Source organism: Mercenaria mercenaria, chromosome 14 (assembly GCF_021730395.1).
Source record: "Mercenaria mercenaria strain notata chromosome 14, MADL_Memer_1, whole genome shotgun sequence".
Lineage (NCBI taxonomy): Eukaryota > Metazoa > Mollusca > Bivalvia > Venerida > Veneridae > Mercenaria > Mercenaria mercenaria.
In genome coordinates this window covers 56,287,445-56,305,810 of record NC_069374.1, presented here as the reverse complement: position 1 = coordinate 56,305,810, position 18,366 = coordinate 56,287,445, and the positions used below count along the sequence as shown (strand labels likewise).

Sequence of the window (18,366 nt, the reverse complement as noted above, 5' to 3'; positions counted from 1 at the left end):
TGGAATGATACTTATTTCACTTGGGTATTGATTACATTTTACTCGGACTTTATCATAGACTCCCTGTGTAAAATCTCAAACTTTTAACTAAAATAAAGCTATTAAATCGATATGATATTTCAATGAAACTTCAAAGTTTTGTCGTTTGTAGCATCATCTGGGACATGAGCAGTGAAAAATCTTAATTTGATTTCTAAAATGCTGTGATATTTGTTTCTAAAGTCACTATATGTTCATTGTAAATATACTTTGTTATACCCAAGTGGAAACTGGCAGGTACTTGAAAATGCAGCTCTCTGATTGGTCAGTTAGAACCCCTAATGTACTGTGATGTCATGATAAAGTTATGAATACATTTTATTTCACCACATTATAGGCAATATGTTAATTTACAACTATTAAAAGTTTCATTAAATTCTACATTGTAGAAAAAGTTTCTACTCGCGAAAAGGTTATGAAAGTTATGATTTTTCCATAGATCGACTTTAATTATGAAAATTTGCGTGAGGTCTATTTTTTTTTTCAAATCAGTCTAGCAAAAAATCAAGCACACGACCCTATCTTTTTTTATTTGCTGAATTTTCTAGGCATATTCTGAAGTTTTGAAAAATCACAGTTTAATCAAATTCTACATTGTAGAAAAAATTTCGAACCAAACGTGCAGAATTAATAACATAGATATTGATTAGAAAGTTACAGCTACCGTGCGCACGACTTTCCCAGATAATTAGAATATGGATTTTTCGTGTGCTTTTTCACAACTTGATTTTCAGATTGATTTCGTAGTGTCATTCGGCCAAAGAGCTATAAAAATAAATAAAAAGAGCTATAAAAATAAATATGCTAGATGGAAAGAACATTGCGTCCCTTTAGTCGTTAATCACTTTGTAAAATGTCTGCGCCCATCGATTTATTTCATAATTACTTCATTTGTTGCTGAAATGGTCCTGTGACAGCTTATTTTGTGGAAGGTTTTGAATAGTTTTGGTAGGAAGTTATTTACTGTTGTGACTTTGTTCATTGCAGCCGTTTTATTTAATATATTCAGTCGATTTATGTGTTTACTTGTAATGCTTAGTTACCGGACATAGCCATTCTCGGATGAAAAAGTAAATTGTCCAAAGTCAGCTACAAATGCCAGCAGTAAGCATATTCCTGCCCTAAAGCATTGTGCTTATTTCTAGTCACATACATATCTCTTACGATTGTTGCATATCAAAATTAAGTTAAATTTAAATATACATATTCTTTGCCTCCAATTTTTGCTGACTCCACATCTTTTATTCAGGAAGGTGCAGAATGTCACTCATTCAGAAAGCAGCACTCTTATGCAGACCTGTTTGTGGTAAGTGTTAGCATCAAAAAGTATTTTTGTATTTAGAGTTAATGTAATGTTTATTATAAGTTTTATTTATAAGCATTTTTGGGTGATTTTATGATTGGCAGTGGCTAGAGAACTGGAATCAGCTAACTTATTTGTCCGGAACCGGTTCTGTAGCCAACTTACCTTGCATAGGCTAGGGAACTTTTATTTTTATGCATAAAGCTGTCGAAATTCACTTTGTTTCTTTTGGTAAGTGTCATGCAAGTTATTACCTTATTTATTTTCACCATATCAGCAAGCTAGCTATACCGTTTCATTTATCTTTATTACCATGATTACTATGTCTCCAAAAGTGTACTCGCCACATACTACTAATGAATGAGGAAATCGTCGGCATTGGTGCAAGCCGAAATAAACTTGAAATTTAAACTTAAAAGGTACTATACAATAAAAGAAACAATTAAAACAAACAATGTAATTTCTGTTAATTAATATTGATCACATATCCTTGAACGTGTAATGCCGAGGTGCTACAAACTAGTGTATAAAGTGATCAGGTAATCTGCAAGAAGTTTTAATGGCAATTAAATTACAAATGTAGTTTGTACATCTATAAACATGTAATGATGCAAATACAAATTGATTCTCTTTTTTTAAAAAATAATTTAAACACTGTACATGTTTAAAACAAATAACTTTTAAAAACGACAAAGTAGTTTTCACATTTCACATTTTTTTCGTACTAGTTCACATCATTCCAATTTATCATGTTTATATGGCGGACACGGTATGTGACGAGTATACACACTTTGGCAGACAGTAAACGTAGATAAATGGGAACGGTAAAATTAATTAAGATAATAATATGCATGGTACTTACTTATAGAAAATGAGTGGATTTTGGCAGTGTTATACAATTCCAGTTCCCTACTCTAAGCACGGTATTTTAGTTGGAGTACCGGTTCCGGACAAATAAGTTCACTGTCTAGGGAACCGATTCCAGTTCTCTAGCCACTGCCTTTATGATTTAACAGAATGGCACATCTGTATTTCTGTCAAAAGATTATTTTTTATTAACAGAATTGTGTGGAAAGGAAAGATCATTCTCAACAAAAACAAAGCTGTTTAACAAAATCACTGTAAGTATAATTACAGTCTAACCTGTACTAACGGTCACCTCCGATCAGCGGTAACTTTCCTTCAGCGGTCACTTTATGACACCCTCAGCGGATTTGCCCTTATTTCCTCACTTTATTCAGTGGCCACCTCCCGTCCGTGGCCAGTCGCCATGAAATTGCCTCTTGACTGCCATATTTGACCCCTTTAAGCAGCCATGTTTCTTCCAAGACCAATCATTTTTAGGCGATAATCGCCGAAGATACTCGACTTTTGAGAAACACATGATTGCTAAGTTTCACCTGACTTCACCACAAGAACGACAAAACGACATGAGCTACAATAAAAACTGATAGCCAAAGGTGTGATCCCCTTTTGTTACGATCAAATGGCCAGTAATCATTGGCAATCAGCTGTCACTTTGTGTCAATTTTGTTGTTCACGGTTTGATCTCGGTTAAAGATAATACTCAATATCTAATTAGTAGTATAATATTGTGATTTTTTTTATATTTCTTTCATTAAAATAGTAATGAATTTATACGAAATTTATTGTGTTTGAAAGAAATATAAATCACTCGATCTTTTACGGAAATGTGCAAAGTATGTTTGGTTATTGCCTATCACAGTTAAGTTAATTTTCACTCAACCACAGGTTCCCAATTTTCTTAATGACTTTAATTCAAATTATTACAGGTTTGTGTTGAAGGCAATATTGGATGTGGAAAAACTACATTTTTAAAGCAATTTCAGAAATTTGACAAACTAGTTGAGGTAAATCTTCTTAATTATATGTCGTAAAAAGAAGACTTTTGTTCTCTGTTACAGTCGCTTATGTATAGACTCGCATTTAAAACCAGTCTCTGACAACTGCATCACCCGTGTGACCTGGGTTCGAATCCAGCCTCAAACACTTGGGATTTTTCACCATTAAATTCTGTCCTCTTCAACTTCTGTCAAGCTCTTAAGTTGTAAGATCTGTGTGAAGACATGAGTCACATATACTTGCATTAAGATAATTCATAATCATCATGCAAATATATGAGGTCTGAGTAACTGTAAGGGTATATTAGATTATTTTATAGCAGTTTCAAAGAATGATTTTATGTACATGTTTGAGATCCAAATATTTATGTTGATGTTGCACATATTATGTTAATGAACATTGAATTAAGTACAAGATGTTATCCAATCTCAATACAGCTTTATAATTTCAAAAAGTTATTTAATTCCATAAAATCTGTAGCATGTTTAAGAGTATTTACTTGTTTCTATAATTTTACTCATCAAAATTTGAGTTTAATTATATATCACAGTTATTTAATTGTAGACCAATGGCGAGCCTGTACAGCGATGGAGAGATTTTGGTGGACAAAATCCGCTGGTGAGTTGTAAAACAATTATTTACTTGTGCCTATTGCTGCCTTAAACCATCTTATGAGGCAAAGTTCCATAATAATTATTGTTCTCTCAAGTATTTCAGCTAGAAGCACCAAATCTCACATAATTATTGATTAGCACATGACTTTGTCACTTAATGTATTATCCCCCTTCATCCAGTAAAAGCAGAGTTTTTCCCCTTGAAAAAAAAGAAAGTTTTTTTACATTGTAGCTAGAATCACCAAACATCACAAGTCATGATTACTAAATAGCACATGACCTAAGTTCACTGTTAGCTTTATCCCTCTTGACCCAGTAGACACACGGTTTTTCCCTTGATTTTGTAAAACTTGAAAAAGTAAGGTTTTACAGTCAATAAATCCCCATTATAATAAAGTAATCCATTGATTGATCTTCAATAGGTTTAATACAAATATAGATCACTATGGTGTATGCATATCTTTCTTCAGGATCTCTTCAGTTAGTGCAGAGTAACTGCCCTTTAATTGTGTTAAAATTCATAAATTCCCACAAAAAAAGTAACCTCTTGAAACTAACTACAAATATTGGTCACTATAGGGCAGACTTTTTACCCTAGATTTGGTAAAAATTAAGAACTAACAAACCATGGCACAATCCTAATGTACATTTACGTCACTTGTGTATATCTACAGGTTAAATATATTTCAAAATATTGTCCCCACTTCCACAAACACAATTTATTGGGCGGGGTGGAGGGGATGGGGGATATTCACTTCAGAGAGTTTGCTTGCTTTGCTTTTTAGTCAACAGTCATGTTTGCAGTTTTCATTATAAGTGACCCTTTGATAAAATGATCAGTTGGTTTAGATATGTTATTTGACAAGAGCATTGCCAATGACGATTATCCTGGGTTCAGTAAAGAATGACAGTGAGGTTTTTTCTGTCATCTTTCTCTTATTTTTTTCTAATTATAATGATTACCTTGAATTGTAACATGTACAGTATGTTTTTGTTTGTACTGAAAAACTACTGATGTAAAGGACAGATTTATTTTTGTCTATTTAGGCACACCTGTATGCCGATCCAGCACGCTGGGCATTGTCATTCCAATCTCTTGTTTTACTGACATTGTTAGAGCGTCACACACAACCACAGGTTTGCATTTTATGTTCTTAAGATATAAAATTTGTTTAAAAATATGATCATATTAAATGTTTTAAATAAAATTTGTAAATATAATTGTAATATTTGGAAGGTCAGCTGTACTAATTATTTTAGCAGAACCTTCCTAGTTTCTGTACTCAGTCAGTTATATTCCAGCTTGTACATTAACCCTTACCCTGCTAAATTTATGTAATGAACTTGTCCATCTTTCAATTTGGACTGTACCATTAACTGTTAAAAGGAGTGCTTACCAAAAAGATACTGACTAAATGGAGAACAGTGCAGACCATGATCAGACTGCATGGATGTGTAGGCTGATATTGGTCTGCAGTGGTCGCAAATGCAGAATCAGTTTCCACCAGCAGGCTAGGGTTAAAGGCCACATAATATTCTCCTAGCATTTATCGTTCACTTTGATTGACAACAGTCATATGTAGTTAAATTTTGTTTCGAAATCAGCTTTTATTTTGGTTATGCTTTTAGAGTGTTTTTAATTTATGTAATATATTGAAAATAAATAATTGGTAATATTACCACATATATAAAAAATAAGCTCACCCTTCAGGTAGATGACCCATAATTTCTGTAATGAACTTGTCCATCTCTCGATTTGGTAAGTACCATTAACTGTTTAAAGGGGTGCTTACCTAAAAGATACTGACTGAATGGCAAGCAGTGCAGATCATGATCAGACTGTATGGATGTGCAGGCTGATCATGATCAGCACTGGTCGCAAAAGCAGAATCAGTCATGTCTAGCATGATAAGGGTTAACAAAAGAACTTAAGCTTAAACATGGCTAAGTATTTTACAGTAGGTATGATTGAAGTTTTTTTGTTTTTTTTTTCAAAGTAATTTGGTTGTCAAAGTGGTGTCATTTATTGTCAGGTAAAACCTGTGAGGATGTTGGAAAGGTCAATTTACAGTGCCAGGTACTGCTTTACTGAAAATTTAAAACAGGGGTAAGTCCTTTATTCTTTAATTCAACAACTACATGTATACAAAAAAAAGATTTATAAGACAGTTTTCATTGTGTAGCAAACATTATTTTGGTTTGTTGAAAGAAATTTAAGATATACCGGGTATGTTAAGATTTTTACACGTATCAGAATCCAATAGAACATTTCAGTGCAGTTGAATACATGTATTGAAAATACTTTGAAATCATTTCACAGGCATTCAATTCCATTGATAAGGTCAGAACAACTTTTGAGCTAGGGACTTTAATTTGTAGATTTCAAACTTCCATGACAAAATAAACAGGAGTTTTTTTCATTGGCTGAGATTTAATTTTATAGATGAAAAATGAACACTGCAAAAATTAGTCCACCATTTAATTAATGATTTTGTATTTGTATTATTTAAGAAAGTGGAAGTTAGTCTGTACAATGTATGAAATTATTCATTATTCATTATGTCTAGTACAGAGATCATGTTTGTATACAAATCCAGTGTATTTTCTATTTTTTGAAATGATAAGACAGTGATCGGCTGGGCCGCCGACCGTCAATGTCTTTCGTAAACAGTGATGTTTTTCTAATGGTCTAAACTTTCTTAAAACACAAATTATATCAGTAATTGTTTTAACAATGGAAAGTTTATAAAACAAGCAATTTATTACTCACTTTTAATTATTTCGAAATAAAATGGAATAATTATGAACGCTTAACTTGCAGCGTATTTCTAAAAGTTTTGAACATCACTACGTCGCTACTAAAATTATATGAGCCGTGCCATGAGAAAACCAACATAATGGGTTTGCGACCAGCATGGATCCAGACCAGCCTGCGCATCCGCGCAGTCTGGTCAGGATCCATGCTGTTTGCTTTCAAAGTCTATTGCAATTAGAGAAACTGTTAGCGAACAGCATGGATCCTGACCAGACTGCGTGGATGCGCAGGCTGGTCTGGATCCATGCTGGTCGCAAACCCATCATGTTGGTTTTCTCATGGCACGGCTCATATGTCATTTAAAACGATTAATCATTTAGAAAAGGTATTTGAATACAAAAATATAAAATTGTAAACATTTCAAAACTTTTTGAATTTTTAAAATCCATACATTGTTTAAAAAGTTCTTAAAGATCAAAAATTCCGATCACATACACAAACAATGTACAAATATTTGTTTTGCCCACCACCAGATTAACACCTTTATACAGTCAAATTTCGTTCCCTCAGACTCGGGTAATTTGAGCACCGCCCCTCATTTGCATTCATTGCCAGGTCCAGGCCTAAAAGTCTCTATATTATGTACAGTCGACATTGTATTAAGAGACCGCCTGAGGGACTGCTAAAAGTGGTCTCTTATTGGAGTGGTCTCTTAATGAATTTCAGTCAGGAGAAGAGAAAAGATATTTTTAACTGTTAATATAACTGTATATATCATGGGCATACATATATGTATATAAATTTTACAAACTGAAAATTATAACTTGATTGTTCGTCAGTTCGACTGTTACAAAGGTTAAATGCATCCAGGTAGGTGCAAAATGTACTCGCTCATTACACAGGTGAAGAAAAACCCGGCAGGAATTTGGTACAAGGTTGCTTAATAGATACTTTTTTTCCTGTCGGGACTCCGTTAAAGTGGTCCCTGGTCGTTTAATAAAAAAGTCGTTTAATGGAATAAATTTATGTACTAAAAACGTTCGGGAGGGATTTTGACTGGTCGTTTAATACAAAAATCGCTTAATAGAGGTGGTCGCAAGTATGATGTCGACTGTATATTGTTTGATGGCTTGAGCTACTGATAACTTGAACAAATTTTGCCAGTCCTGTCGAGTTCAAGCAATGGAAATTTGACTGTAGATGGGTTTTGAATTCCATTCTAGCCTGTTATAAATATTAAAAATAGTCAGAACTGTTCTAGTCTGTTATCGGACATGATTATGGAAGATAGGTAGTAGTTGTTTTGGTTGTTGTTGTTTTTAGCTCACCTGTCACGAAGTGACAAGGTGAGCTATTATGACCACTTGATGTCCGTCTTGCGTCATGCGTCGTCAGTCGTGCATCAGCAATTTCTAAACAAATCTTCTTCTTGAAAACCACTGGGCAGAATGACACCAATCTTCACTGGAATTATCCTTGGGTGACCCCCTTTCAAATTGTTCAAAGAATTGAATTCCATGCAAAACTCTGGTTGCCATGGCAGCTAAAAGGAAAAACTTTAAAAATCTTCTTGTCCAAATCCACAGGGCCTAGGGCTTTGATATCTGATGTGTAGTATCATCTAGTGGTCCTCTACCAATATTGTTCAATTTATCCCCCTAGGGTCAAATATGGCCCCGCCCTGTGGGTCACATGGTTTATATAGACTTACATAGGGAAAACTTTGAAAATCTTCTTGTACAAAACCACATGGCCTAGGGCTTTGATATTTGGTATGTAGCATCATCTAGTGGTCCTCTACCAAGATTTTTCAAATAATCCCCCTAGGGTCAAATATGGCCCCGCCCCGGGGGTCACAAGTTTTACATAGACTTATATAGGAAAGAAAGTTTAAAAATCTTCTTGTTTGAAACCACAACACTAAGACCATTGATGTTTGGTTTGTAGAATTGTCTTATGGTCCTCAGCCAGAATTGTTCAAATTGTACCCCTTGGGTGAAAAGAGGCCCTGCCCTGGGGGGTCCAAAGTTATTTATAGACTTATGTAGGAAAAAGCTTTAAAAATCTTCTTGTCTGAAACCATACGACCTAGGCTTTTGATATTTGGTATGATGCATTGTCTAATAGTCCTCTACCAAAATTGTTCAAATTATGCCCCAGTGTTTAAAAGAGGCCACGCCCTGGGGTCACTTAGTTATTATGTGAGTTATATCGGAAAAATACTTAAAAATCATCTAATCCTATTTCCAAGACTGTTTAATTATAATTACCTGGTGACCCCAAGTAATATGATGTCAATTGACTATGACCTTGACCTACTGACCTACTTTCTTGTTTTTTAAGATACAGCCTTGAAATTTTGATGACATACACAGTTTTTCACACAAATTGTTAAACTGAATTTCATTGACCATGAATGTGACCTACTGACTTTCTTAGTATTTTATCATCAGTTTGACATTTGGAACATGTAGCTCATATTACTCAGGTGAGCGATCCAGGGTCATCATGACCCTCTTGTTTAATCGTGTAAACTATTTATCTTAGACTGACAATATTAACAGGTTGTTATTTTTATGCCCCCGAAGGGAGGCATATAGTTTTTGAACCGTCTGTCAGTCTGTCCGCAATTTTTGTGTCCGGTCCATATCTTTGTCATCGATGGATGGATTTTCAAATAACTTGGCATGAATGTGTACCACAGTAAGACGACGTGTCGCCCGCAAGACCCAGGTCCGTAGCTCAAAGGTCAAGGTCACACTTAGACGTTAAAGGTCATTTTTCATGATAGCTTGGCGTGTCCGGTCCATATCTTTGTCATTCATGCATGGATTTTAAAATTATTGGGCATGAATGTGTACCACAGTAAGACGACTTGTCGCGCGCAAGACCCAGGTCTGTAGCTCAAAGGTCAAGGTCACACTTAGACGTTAAAGGTCATATTTCATGATAGTGCATTGATGGGTGTGTCCGGTCCATATCTTTGTCATTCATGCATGGATTTTAAAATAACTACGCATGAATGTGTGGCACAGTAAGATGACGTGTCGCGCGCAAGACCCAGGTCTGTAGGTCAAACATTGGCCATAACTATTCATTCAAAGTGCCATCGGGGGCATGTGTCATCCTATGGAGACAGCTCTTGTTTTTTTCGTTTTAGGGGACTGTTGTCAGATATAGAGTATATCATACTTACCCAGTGGTTTGATTACGTGACAAGTCGCAATGATGTTACAGTGGATCTAGTAGGTATGTGAATATATTTGTCAGTGACATTGCAATGGACTTAGTAGGTATGTGGAATTTTGTGACAGTGATTTTACAGCAGATTCAGTAGGTATGTGGAATATTATGTTGGTGAAATTAAAGTGGACTTAATAGGTATGTGGAATATTATGTCAGTGATGTTATAGTGGACTTAGTAAGTATGTGGAATATTATGTCAGTGATGTTTCAGTGGACTTAGAAGGTATATAGAATATCATGTCAGTAACATTGTAGTGGGCTTAATAAGTTTGTGGAATATCATGTCAGACATGTCAGTAGGTATGTTGAGTATTATGACAATGATGTTACAGTGGACTTAGTAGGTATGTGGAATATTTACTTAGTATGTTATGTCAGTGACATTTCAGTGGATTTAGTAGGTATGTGGAATATTGTGACAGTGGATTCAGTAGGTATGTTGAATATTATGTCCGTGACATTACAGTGGACTTAGTAGGTATATGTAGAATACTGAGTCAGTGAAGTTCCAGTAGATTGAATAAGTAAGGGATATATATTGTATCAGTGATGTTATTGTGAGTGTAGTAGGTGTTTAGCATATTGTGTCATTGACATTACAGCAGACTCAATAGGTATGTGATATAATGTCTCGATGAAGTTACAGTGGACTTAGTAGATATGCAGAATATTATGTAAGCGACATTACAGCGGACTTAGTAGGTATGTGGAATATTGTGTCAGTGATTTATAAGTATGTGGAATGTTGTGGCAGTGACATTTCGGCTGACTTAGTAGGTATGTGAAATATTATTGCAGTGACATTACAGCGGACTTAGTAAGTATGTGGAATATGTAAAACACTATCATGTTACAATGGATTTAGTAGGAATATAGAATACTGGCAGTCAAAGTGGATTGAGTAAATCAGTAGGTAAAATGAAATCTGTTGGTGTTACAGTTGATTTAGTAGGTATGCTAAATATTGTCAGCCATGATATAGTGGATTTAGTAGGGATATCAAACACAATGATATTACAATGGGTTTTGTAGGTACATGGAATTATATTGTCAGTCATCACTGCTGTTACATTGGATTTTGTAGCTTTATAAAATACACTGATGTCAAGGTGAATTTTGTAAGCATGTGAACTATTTCAATAATATCAGAGTAGATTGAGAAGGTATGTAGACTGTTGTCAATTATGTTACAATGGAGTTAAATAACAGTGGATTTAGTAAGTATGTGACACTTGTCAGTGATGTTACAGTGGATTTAGTAAGTATGTGACAATTGTCAGTGATGTTACAGTGGATTTAGTAAGTATGTGACAATTGTTAGTGATGTTACAGTGGATTTGTTATGTATGTGACTTTTGTCAGTTTTGTTATAGTGGATTTAGCAGGTACATCATGCATTGTTAATGATGTTACAGTGGATTTATTAGGTAGTGCCATTGATGTTACAGAGGGTATAGTTGGGATTTTGAATTTGTCAAGTGACGTAAATTGTAGATTTATTGATCTAGTTATATTTTCAGTAATGTGGATTGAGGACTTGAAACTCTCTATATATATTCCATGTAAAAGTTACAGTCATGCGTATGGTCAGAAAATGAAAGAGCTTTTGAGATTACAAAGTATCGGTCTAAAGTGGTACTGTAAAAAGTTAATGATGTACCAAATCTCTTATTGTTGCCAGTTGAGCGATGTATCCTTAAGGATGCTATGCCTTTTAGGTCAGTAGATTTCATAATAATTAGCTAAATAAAATTTCATCAATGAAATCACATTAGAACTATGTAATTATGTACATATAAAATGGTTTCTTAAAAAGCATGAATTTGTATACTTCAGTTTATCTACGGACATCTCCAGAGCTGTGCTACGAGAGAATTAAAGCAAGAAATAGATATGAAGAACAGAAAGTTTCCATGGTATGTATGTTAACATTTGTTATAACTAAAGCAAACTAGAGCTATCACATAAAGTGATTAATTACCCTGCAAGCATACTTTGTCTAAGGGAAGGAAAACATGGCTCTGCTACATGTTAACTCCCTAAAAATATGAGTCACATGTGATCATGTAATCAAATGGTGCAACTTAGGCTACCTTGGTAAAATTTAGCCCAAGGAAATGACTTTGTCCAGTATTTGACCTACCAAATTTATGTTTTTATATAATTCTGTAAAAATGACTAATAGAAACAGACTTTGCTTGCCATGTTGAAGCTATCTACAATGTTTCAGGAAAAGAAATTCAAACAAAAGCTTGTTTTTATGCCCCCTAAGGGAGGCATATTAGTTTTCAACTGTCCGTCTGTTCGTTCATTTGTTTGTTTATCACAATGTAATCTTTTTGCATGAAGGCACTTTATTCGCGAACCACTGCACCTAGGACCTTCAAACTTCACATGCTGATAGTAATTATTGAGTACATGACCCCTACTGACATTGGGGTCACCTGGTCAAAGGTCAAGGTCACCAGGTCAAAGGTCAAGGCACTGCGGGGGCATTTGTCACCATTAGTGACAGCTCTTGTTTTTTTTTATTATCAGAACATACTAAATCATAAGCTTTTTATTAAAACAAAAGAGATAAACAAAATACATTTATTTCATTTGGTTTGATAAGTATTTAGTTAGCTATTGAATATGCTGTCTTGGATTTTTTTGGTGATAAATATGTTTTTGTGGTGCAGAATTTATTTCAGCATGTGTTAGTATAAAAATAGCTTCATAAGTCTGATTTTCAAAGATTTGGTTTTACTTACTGGTCAGGGAAAAGCACATAAATCAGAATTGATGATAAATGTAGCTCTCTTACTCTGCTTCGAGTGTGGGAGGTCGTGGGTTCGATCCCGGCTGCGTCATATCGAAGACATGAAAAATGGTACCAGTGGCTCCCTTACTTGGTGCTCAGCATTTGAAGGGTAACTGGCCTCTTCTCTCATACCTTCATGGCGATGGATTCTATCGGGAATGAGGTGATGAAAGTGATTGATATGTCGTAGAACTTCCTTCACAATCGAACTAAAATAATTTATGTATTAACTATAAACTATTTCTCTGTTTGCAGGACTATCTTCAAAAGCTGCATGATCTGCATGAAAAATGGTTACTGGACACTGAAAACACATCTGTGATACGACCTCCTGTGCTCGTGAGTTTTTAATTAAACATTCAAATGAATTTACTGTTTAGTACATGTAATTTTGAAACGTCCATTTTTAAAATGAAAACTAAACTTCTTTGATTTGTTAACAAGAAAATTTTGAATTGGCTAGTTAAAGACTGTATTTGTACAGTACAGCCGCTTTAGCCCAGGATGAAGAGTGTTGATTTTCATTACTGTATTTACTTCGGGAAAGTTAGAAAATTGCGGTTCCTGTAGCCAAGAGATTGAGGTAACTTACTTCCAGGTACATGCCCCTCATTGTTGTGGGTTTAAAACCTTGCTGTGGGTGTAGAATTCTTCAGTGTGAGGAAGCCATCCAGCTTTCATATGAGCCATGCCACAAGAAAACCAACTTAGTGCGTTTACGACCAGCATGGATCCAGACCAGCCTGCGCATCTGCATGGATCCCTGCTGTCCGCTAATGGTTTCTCTGATTGCAATAGGCTTTGAAAGTAAACAGCATGGATCCTGACCAGACTGCATGGATGCACAGGCTGGTCTGTATCCATGCTGGTCGCAAACACACTATGTTGGTTTTCTCATGGCGTGGCTCATACGGAAAGTCACTGATTCTACTGAAGGTGCCTGATATTGCACCATTTAAATGGCTAAAAAGTCAATATATGACCTAAAATATGCTGGTTTGTCTTTAAATGAAACAAGACAAGGAACTGTTTTACTGTAGAGCATTAAATGTGATGATCATGAATTTACATGGTCTGTTACAGCTATTTTTAGTGGAAATGAATTTATGAATTTCACCTTTTGCATATATAAAACTATTTTGTCCATAGCACACAGGTGCACCCACCTGCACCCCTCTCTGTTTATAACTCAAGGTTAGGCCTTTTTTATGCGTATTTTTGACAAAATTAAGGGCCATAAATTTGGTCTGACTGTGAGATCAAAATTAAAACACCTGGTGCAATAAAAAAAATTTGGTGGGCAAAATGAAGGGTTTTTAGCTCACCTGAGCACAAAGTGCTCATGGTGAGGTATTGTGATCATGCTGTGTCCGTTGTCCGTGCATCCATGTGTAAAGTCGTCCATTGTCAACATTTGTGTTTAAACGACATCTCCTCCAAAACCACTGAATGGAGTTTGATGAGACTTGGCCATGATGTTCCTTGGGTGGTATCCTACTAAGGTTGTTCAAACTGTTTAGCTTGGTTGTACATATGGGCTTCCAGAGCTAAAAATAGAAAAAATATCAAACAACATCTCCTCCTAAATGGATGGTCCGATTTTGAAGTAATTTCACACAAATGGTCATTATGTCACCCTCTTTCAACATTGTTCAAATTATACCGCTTCATCAAAAAACATGTCCGCTAGAGGGCTTGCCCAATTTTAGAATAATTTTGCACAAATGGTCCTTATGTGACCCTCTACCAAGACTGTTCAAATTATTTTGATTCATCAAAAAACATGGCCGCTAGAGGGCGTGGTCACTTTTCCCTATATGTATATAGTGAAAACTTTAAAAATTTTCTTGTGTGAAACTGCTTGCCCAATTTTAGAGTGATTTTACACAAATGGTCCTTGTATGACCCTCTACCAAGATTGTTCAAATTATTTTGATTTGTCAAAAAACATGGCCGCCACAGGGCGTGGTCACTTTTCCCTATATGTATATAGTGGAAACTTTAAAAATCTTTTTTAATGTGAAATTGCTGGACCGATTTTAAAATATTTTTACACAAATGGTCCTTGTGTAACCCTCTACCATGATTGTTCAAATTATTTTGATTCGTCCAAAAACATGGCCAGCAGAGGGCGTGGTCACTTTTCCTTATATGTATATAGTGGAAACTTTAAAAATCTTTTTTATGTGAAACTGCTGGCCCGATTTTAAAATATTTTTGCCAAATGGTTCTTGTGTGACCCTCTACCAAGATTGTTCAAATTATTCCGATTCATCTAAAAACATGGCTGCCAGGGGATGTTGTAACTTTTCTTCTCTGAATCAATAATAGCTAGAGCCTTGATATTTGGGGTGTGATATCAGATTTGTAATGTCTGCCATAATTGTTCAACTTATTGCCCAAGGTTCAAAAGCGTGTGTGATGTGTATATAATATAGGCTAACATAGAAGAAACCTAACTCTGTACTTATACAAACACACTTGAAGCCTTGTACACAGGTGAGCGCTTTAGGGTCAATGACCCTCTTGTTTCATTTCTTCATCGAGATTTTGTTGTGGTTTGATGCCTCTATGAAATCAAACAAAAAAATTAGTCCTCACAAATATAAATGATTTCAAAGTTAACTACATTGAGAACTAATTTTGGTGTTGTTAAGCTGCATATATATGCAGCAGACTATGTAAGGACAAAGCATAAATGAGCCGTGCCATGAGAAAACCAACATAGTGGTTTTGCGACCAGCATGGATCCAGACCAGCCTCCGCATCCGCGCAGTCTGGTCAGGATCCATGCTGCTCACTTTCAAAGCCTATAGCAATTATAGAAACTGTTAGCGAACAGCATGGATCCTGACCAGACTGTGCGGATGCGGGAAAATTTTGATTACAACACAAAAACAAATATTGACACTCTGAGTCCTGAATAAATAGTGTTGTTTAGCTTGCTATAAAATCAAGAGCTCAAACTACTGTAAACACTTAATAATGTACTTATTATCATTTTTCTTAATGACAGGTTGTGAATGGTGACAACGACATACAGACCATCAAGAATAGACTGCACAGTATTCAAGCACAGATATTCTCATATCTAAAACAGCCTGTTTATAGATGATTGACTGACTCCACAATTTTTGGTTGTGATATAAACGTAAAACCATTCTCCACAGAATGGCTTTAACTATGAATGTATGACCGTCCTATAGACTAGTATTTTCTTACAGGGTGTTCTCTATGTTTATGTATTTTCAAAGATTTTAGTTGTCTTCAAGTTTTAAAAACATTATTTAGTCAGTCTTGGTGTTTAGAAAGTTTAGAGCAATGCATTTACATGTATATATAGATACTTGGTCTTATTTTGTCATAATGTAATGTTAAGTGTATTGATGTATTTTTTTTTCTGCTTTGCTTTTCAGTATACCTTTTGTGTTCTTTTTTCTAAAGAAATCCACTCTTGCATTGATTTACTGCCACAGTATGATTTCGGGACCTCTGTGTTTGAGTAGGTTAAAGTCACAACTTCAAACCATTTGCTCCTCGTTTATGGAAGATCAGAGGTTTTACCCATGTACCTGCCACAGCCTGAAATAATTCATGTAAGGTTTTCCTCCATTACAAAAAGCTGGGACCTAAATTGCGTCGGCAAGACTCTTACTCTCCACCCCTTCAAAAATGCCATATTATTAGTAGGTGGGAAAACATGTGTCACAGCATTTCTGTGTTTGAAGAAATGAAAATCCGAAATGTGTTTTTTCTTTCTTGTGTTCTCTAAAGCTATTTTATTTCTAATACAGAAAGTCAGTAAATGTCTATATATGAGCCGCATGTATCCAGACCAGCCTGCGCAGATGCGCAGGCAAGTCTGGATCCATGCTGGCCACAAACGCACTACTAGTATGTTGGTTTTTTCATGGTGCGCGTCAATATAAAGTTGTTATGATTCTGTATAAATACATACTGTTCGCCCGCCCGCTTAGCTCAGTAGGTAAGAGCGTTGGTCTACGGATTGCGAGGTCGCGAGTTCGATCCTTAGGTAGGGCGTTTGTTCTCCATGACTATTTGATAAACAACATTGTGTCTGAAATCATTAGTCCTCCACCTCTGATTCATATGGGAAAGTTGGCATTTACTTGCGGAGAACAGGTTTGTACTGGTACAGAATCCAGGAACACTGGTAAGGTTAACTGCCCGCCGTTACATGACTGAAGTACTGTTGAAAAACGGCCTTAAACCCAAAACAAACAAACAAACATACTGTTCACATGAATGTACATAAGTATTCTTGTGTTTTGTTCTACAGAGGCATTAAACATTTTATTTTTTGTTTCATTTTGTTTATATTGCTTGTTGTTGTCTCAGAAATTTCATTTCTAGTGAAACTTGACCTGTCTTTGTCACAGCTCTGTAGAAATAAGTTTAGATAAAACTTGATGAGGGACACACATAATGGTTACTGTATTTTTGCTATTTTCAGAATGTTGTTTTTCCTATTCATGTATGATACTTTTCAAAATATTCTACCTCTGCAAAGAGAATATATGGTAAATACCGGTACAAAAGCAATCATATTGATATTGCATAAAATAGTGTTCACTATTCCACTGATGAGTATGCTATTTTTTTCTATAGTATGTTATCTAAGCATTTGTTCTTAGTTATAAATACAACGTGAAGATATGAAATAAATACTTCAATGTACTGTTATGAAATGCTATTTGATGTTATTTCAATTTGGTTTAGTCCTTGGGTAGTGGGGCTGGGATAAAGCATCATACTGTAGAGGTGAGGGGCTTGAATCCTAGCAAGAAATTGTGAGCTATTGTGGTAAATGGTTGTCTGTCTTCCGTCAACATTTTCCTTTAAACAATATCTCCTCCTAAACCACAAGGCCAATTTTAATGAAACTTCACAGGGATGTTCCTTGGATGGTTTTCTTTTAAATTTTTCAAAGAATTGAATTCCGTACAGAACTCAGGTTGCCATGGCAACTGAAAGGAAAATCTTGTCCAAAACCATAGGTCCTAAGGCATTGATATTTGGTGTGTAGCATCATCTAGTGGTCCTCTTCCAAGATTATTCAAATTATCTCCCTAGGGTCAGGTATGGCCCTGCCCTGGGGGTCACATGGTTTACATAGACTTATAAAGGGAAAACTTCGAAAATCTACTTGTCCAAAACCACAGGGCCTATGGGTTTGATATTTGGTATGTAGCATCATCTAGTGGTTCTCATCAAAGAATGTTCAAATTATTCCCTTGGGGTCAAATATGGCCCCATCCTTCAGGTCACATGGTTTATATAGACTTATATATGGAAAAAATCTTTAAAAATCTTCTTTTCCGAAACCACAGAGCCTAGGGCTTTGATAATTAGTGTGTGGCATCATCTAATGGTCCTCTAACAAGATTGTTCAAATTATCCCCATAGGGTCAAATATGGCCCCGCCCTTGGGGGTCACATGGTTTATATAGACTTACATAGGGAAAAGAAATGAAAATCTATTTGTCCAAAGCACAGGGTCTAGGGCTTTGATATTTTGTATGTAGCATCATCTAATGGTCCTCTACCAAGATTTTTCAAATTATCAACCCCTAGGGTCAGATATGACCTGGCCCAATGGTTTACATAGACTTGTATAAGGAAAACTTTGAAAATCTTGTACAAAACCACATGGTCTAGAGCTTTGATATTTGGTATGTAGCATTGTGTAGTAATCCTTTACCAAGATTGCTCAAATTATCCC

The 18,366-nt window shown here is 35.5% G+C and overlaps 1 protein-coding gene across 1 annotated transcript; it reads left to right on the top strand.

The window, feature by feature from the left end:
* The first annotated feature begins 862 nt into the window (after positions 1-862).
* Positions 863-17,337, top strand: LOC123527944 (thymidine kinase 2, mitochondrial-like). The gene is made up of 11 exons (XM_053523575.1): positions 863-987; positions 1,289-1,345; positions 2,405-2,463; positions 3,136-3,213; positions 3,770-3,823; positions 4,867-4,956; positions 5,853-5,926; positions 9,735-9,823; positions 11,657-11,736; positions 12,879-12,962; positions 15,640-17,337. Exons 2-11 carry the CDS (start codon positions 1,300-1,302, stop codon positions 15,736-15,738), a joined length of 753 nt encoding a protein of 250 aa, XP_053379550.1. The 5' UTR covers positions 863-987; positions 1,289-1,299; the 3' UTR covers positions 15,739-17,337.
* Positions 17,338-18,366: the final 1,029 nt, after the last annotated feature.

Excerpts from the sequence above, each read along its gene's own strand:
- LOC123527944 (XM_053523575.1), top strand. The coding sequence starts at position 1,300 with ATGTCACTCATTCAGAAAGCAGCACTCTTATGCAGACCTGTTTGTG. Across the intron at positions 1,346-2,404 it reads CTTATGCAGACCTGTTTGTG|AATTGTGTGGAAAGGAAAGA; the intron begins GTAAGTGTTAGC and ends TTTTATTAACAG. Across the intron at positions 3,214-3,769 it reads AATTTGACAAACTAGTTGAG|ACCAATGGCGAGCCTGTACA; the intron begins GTAAATCTTCTT and ends ATTTAATTGTAG.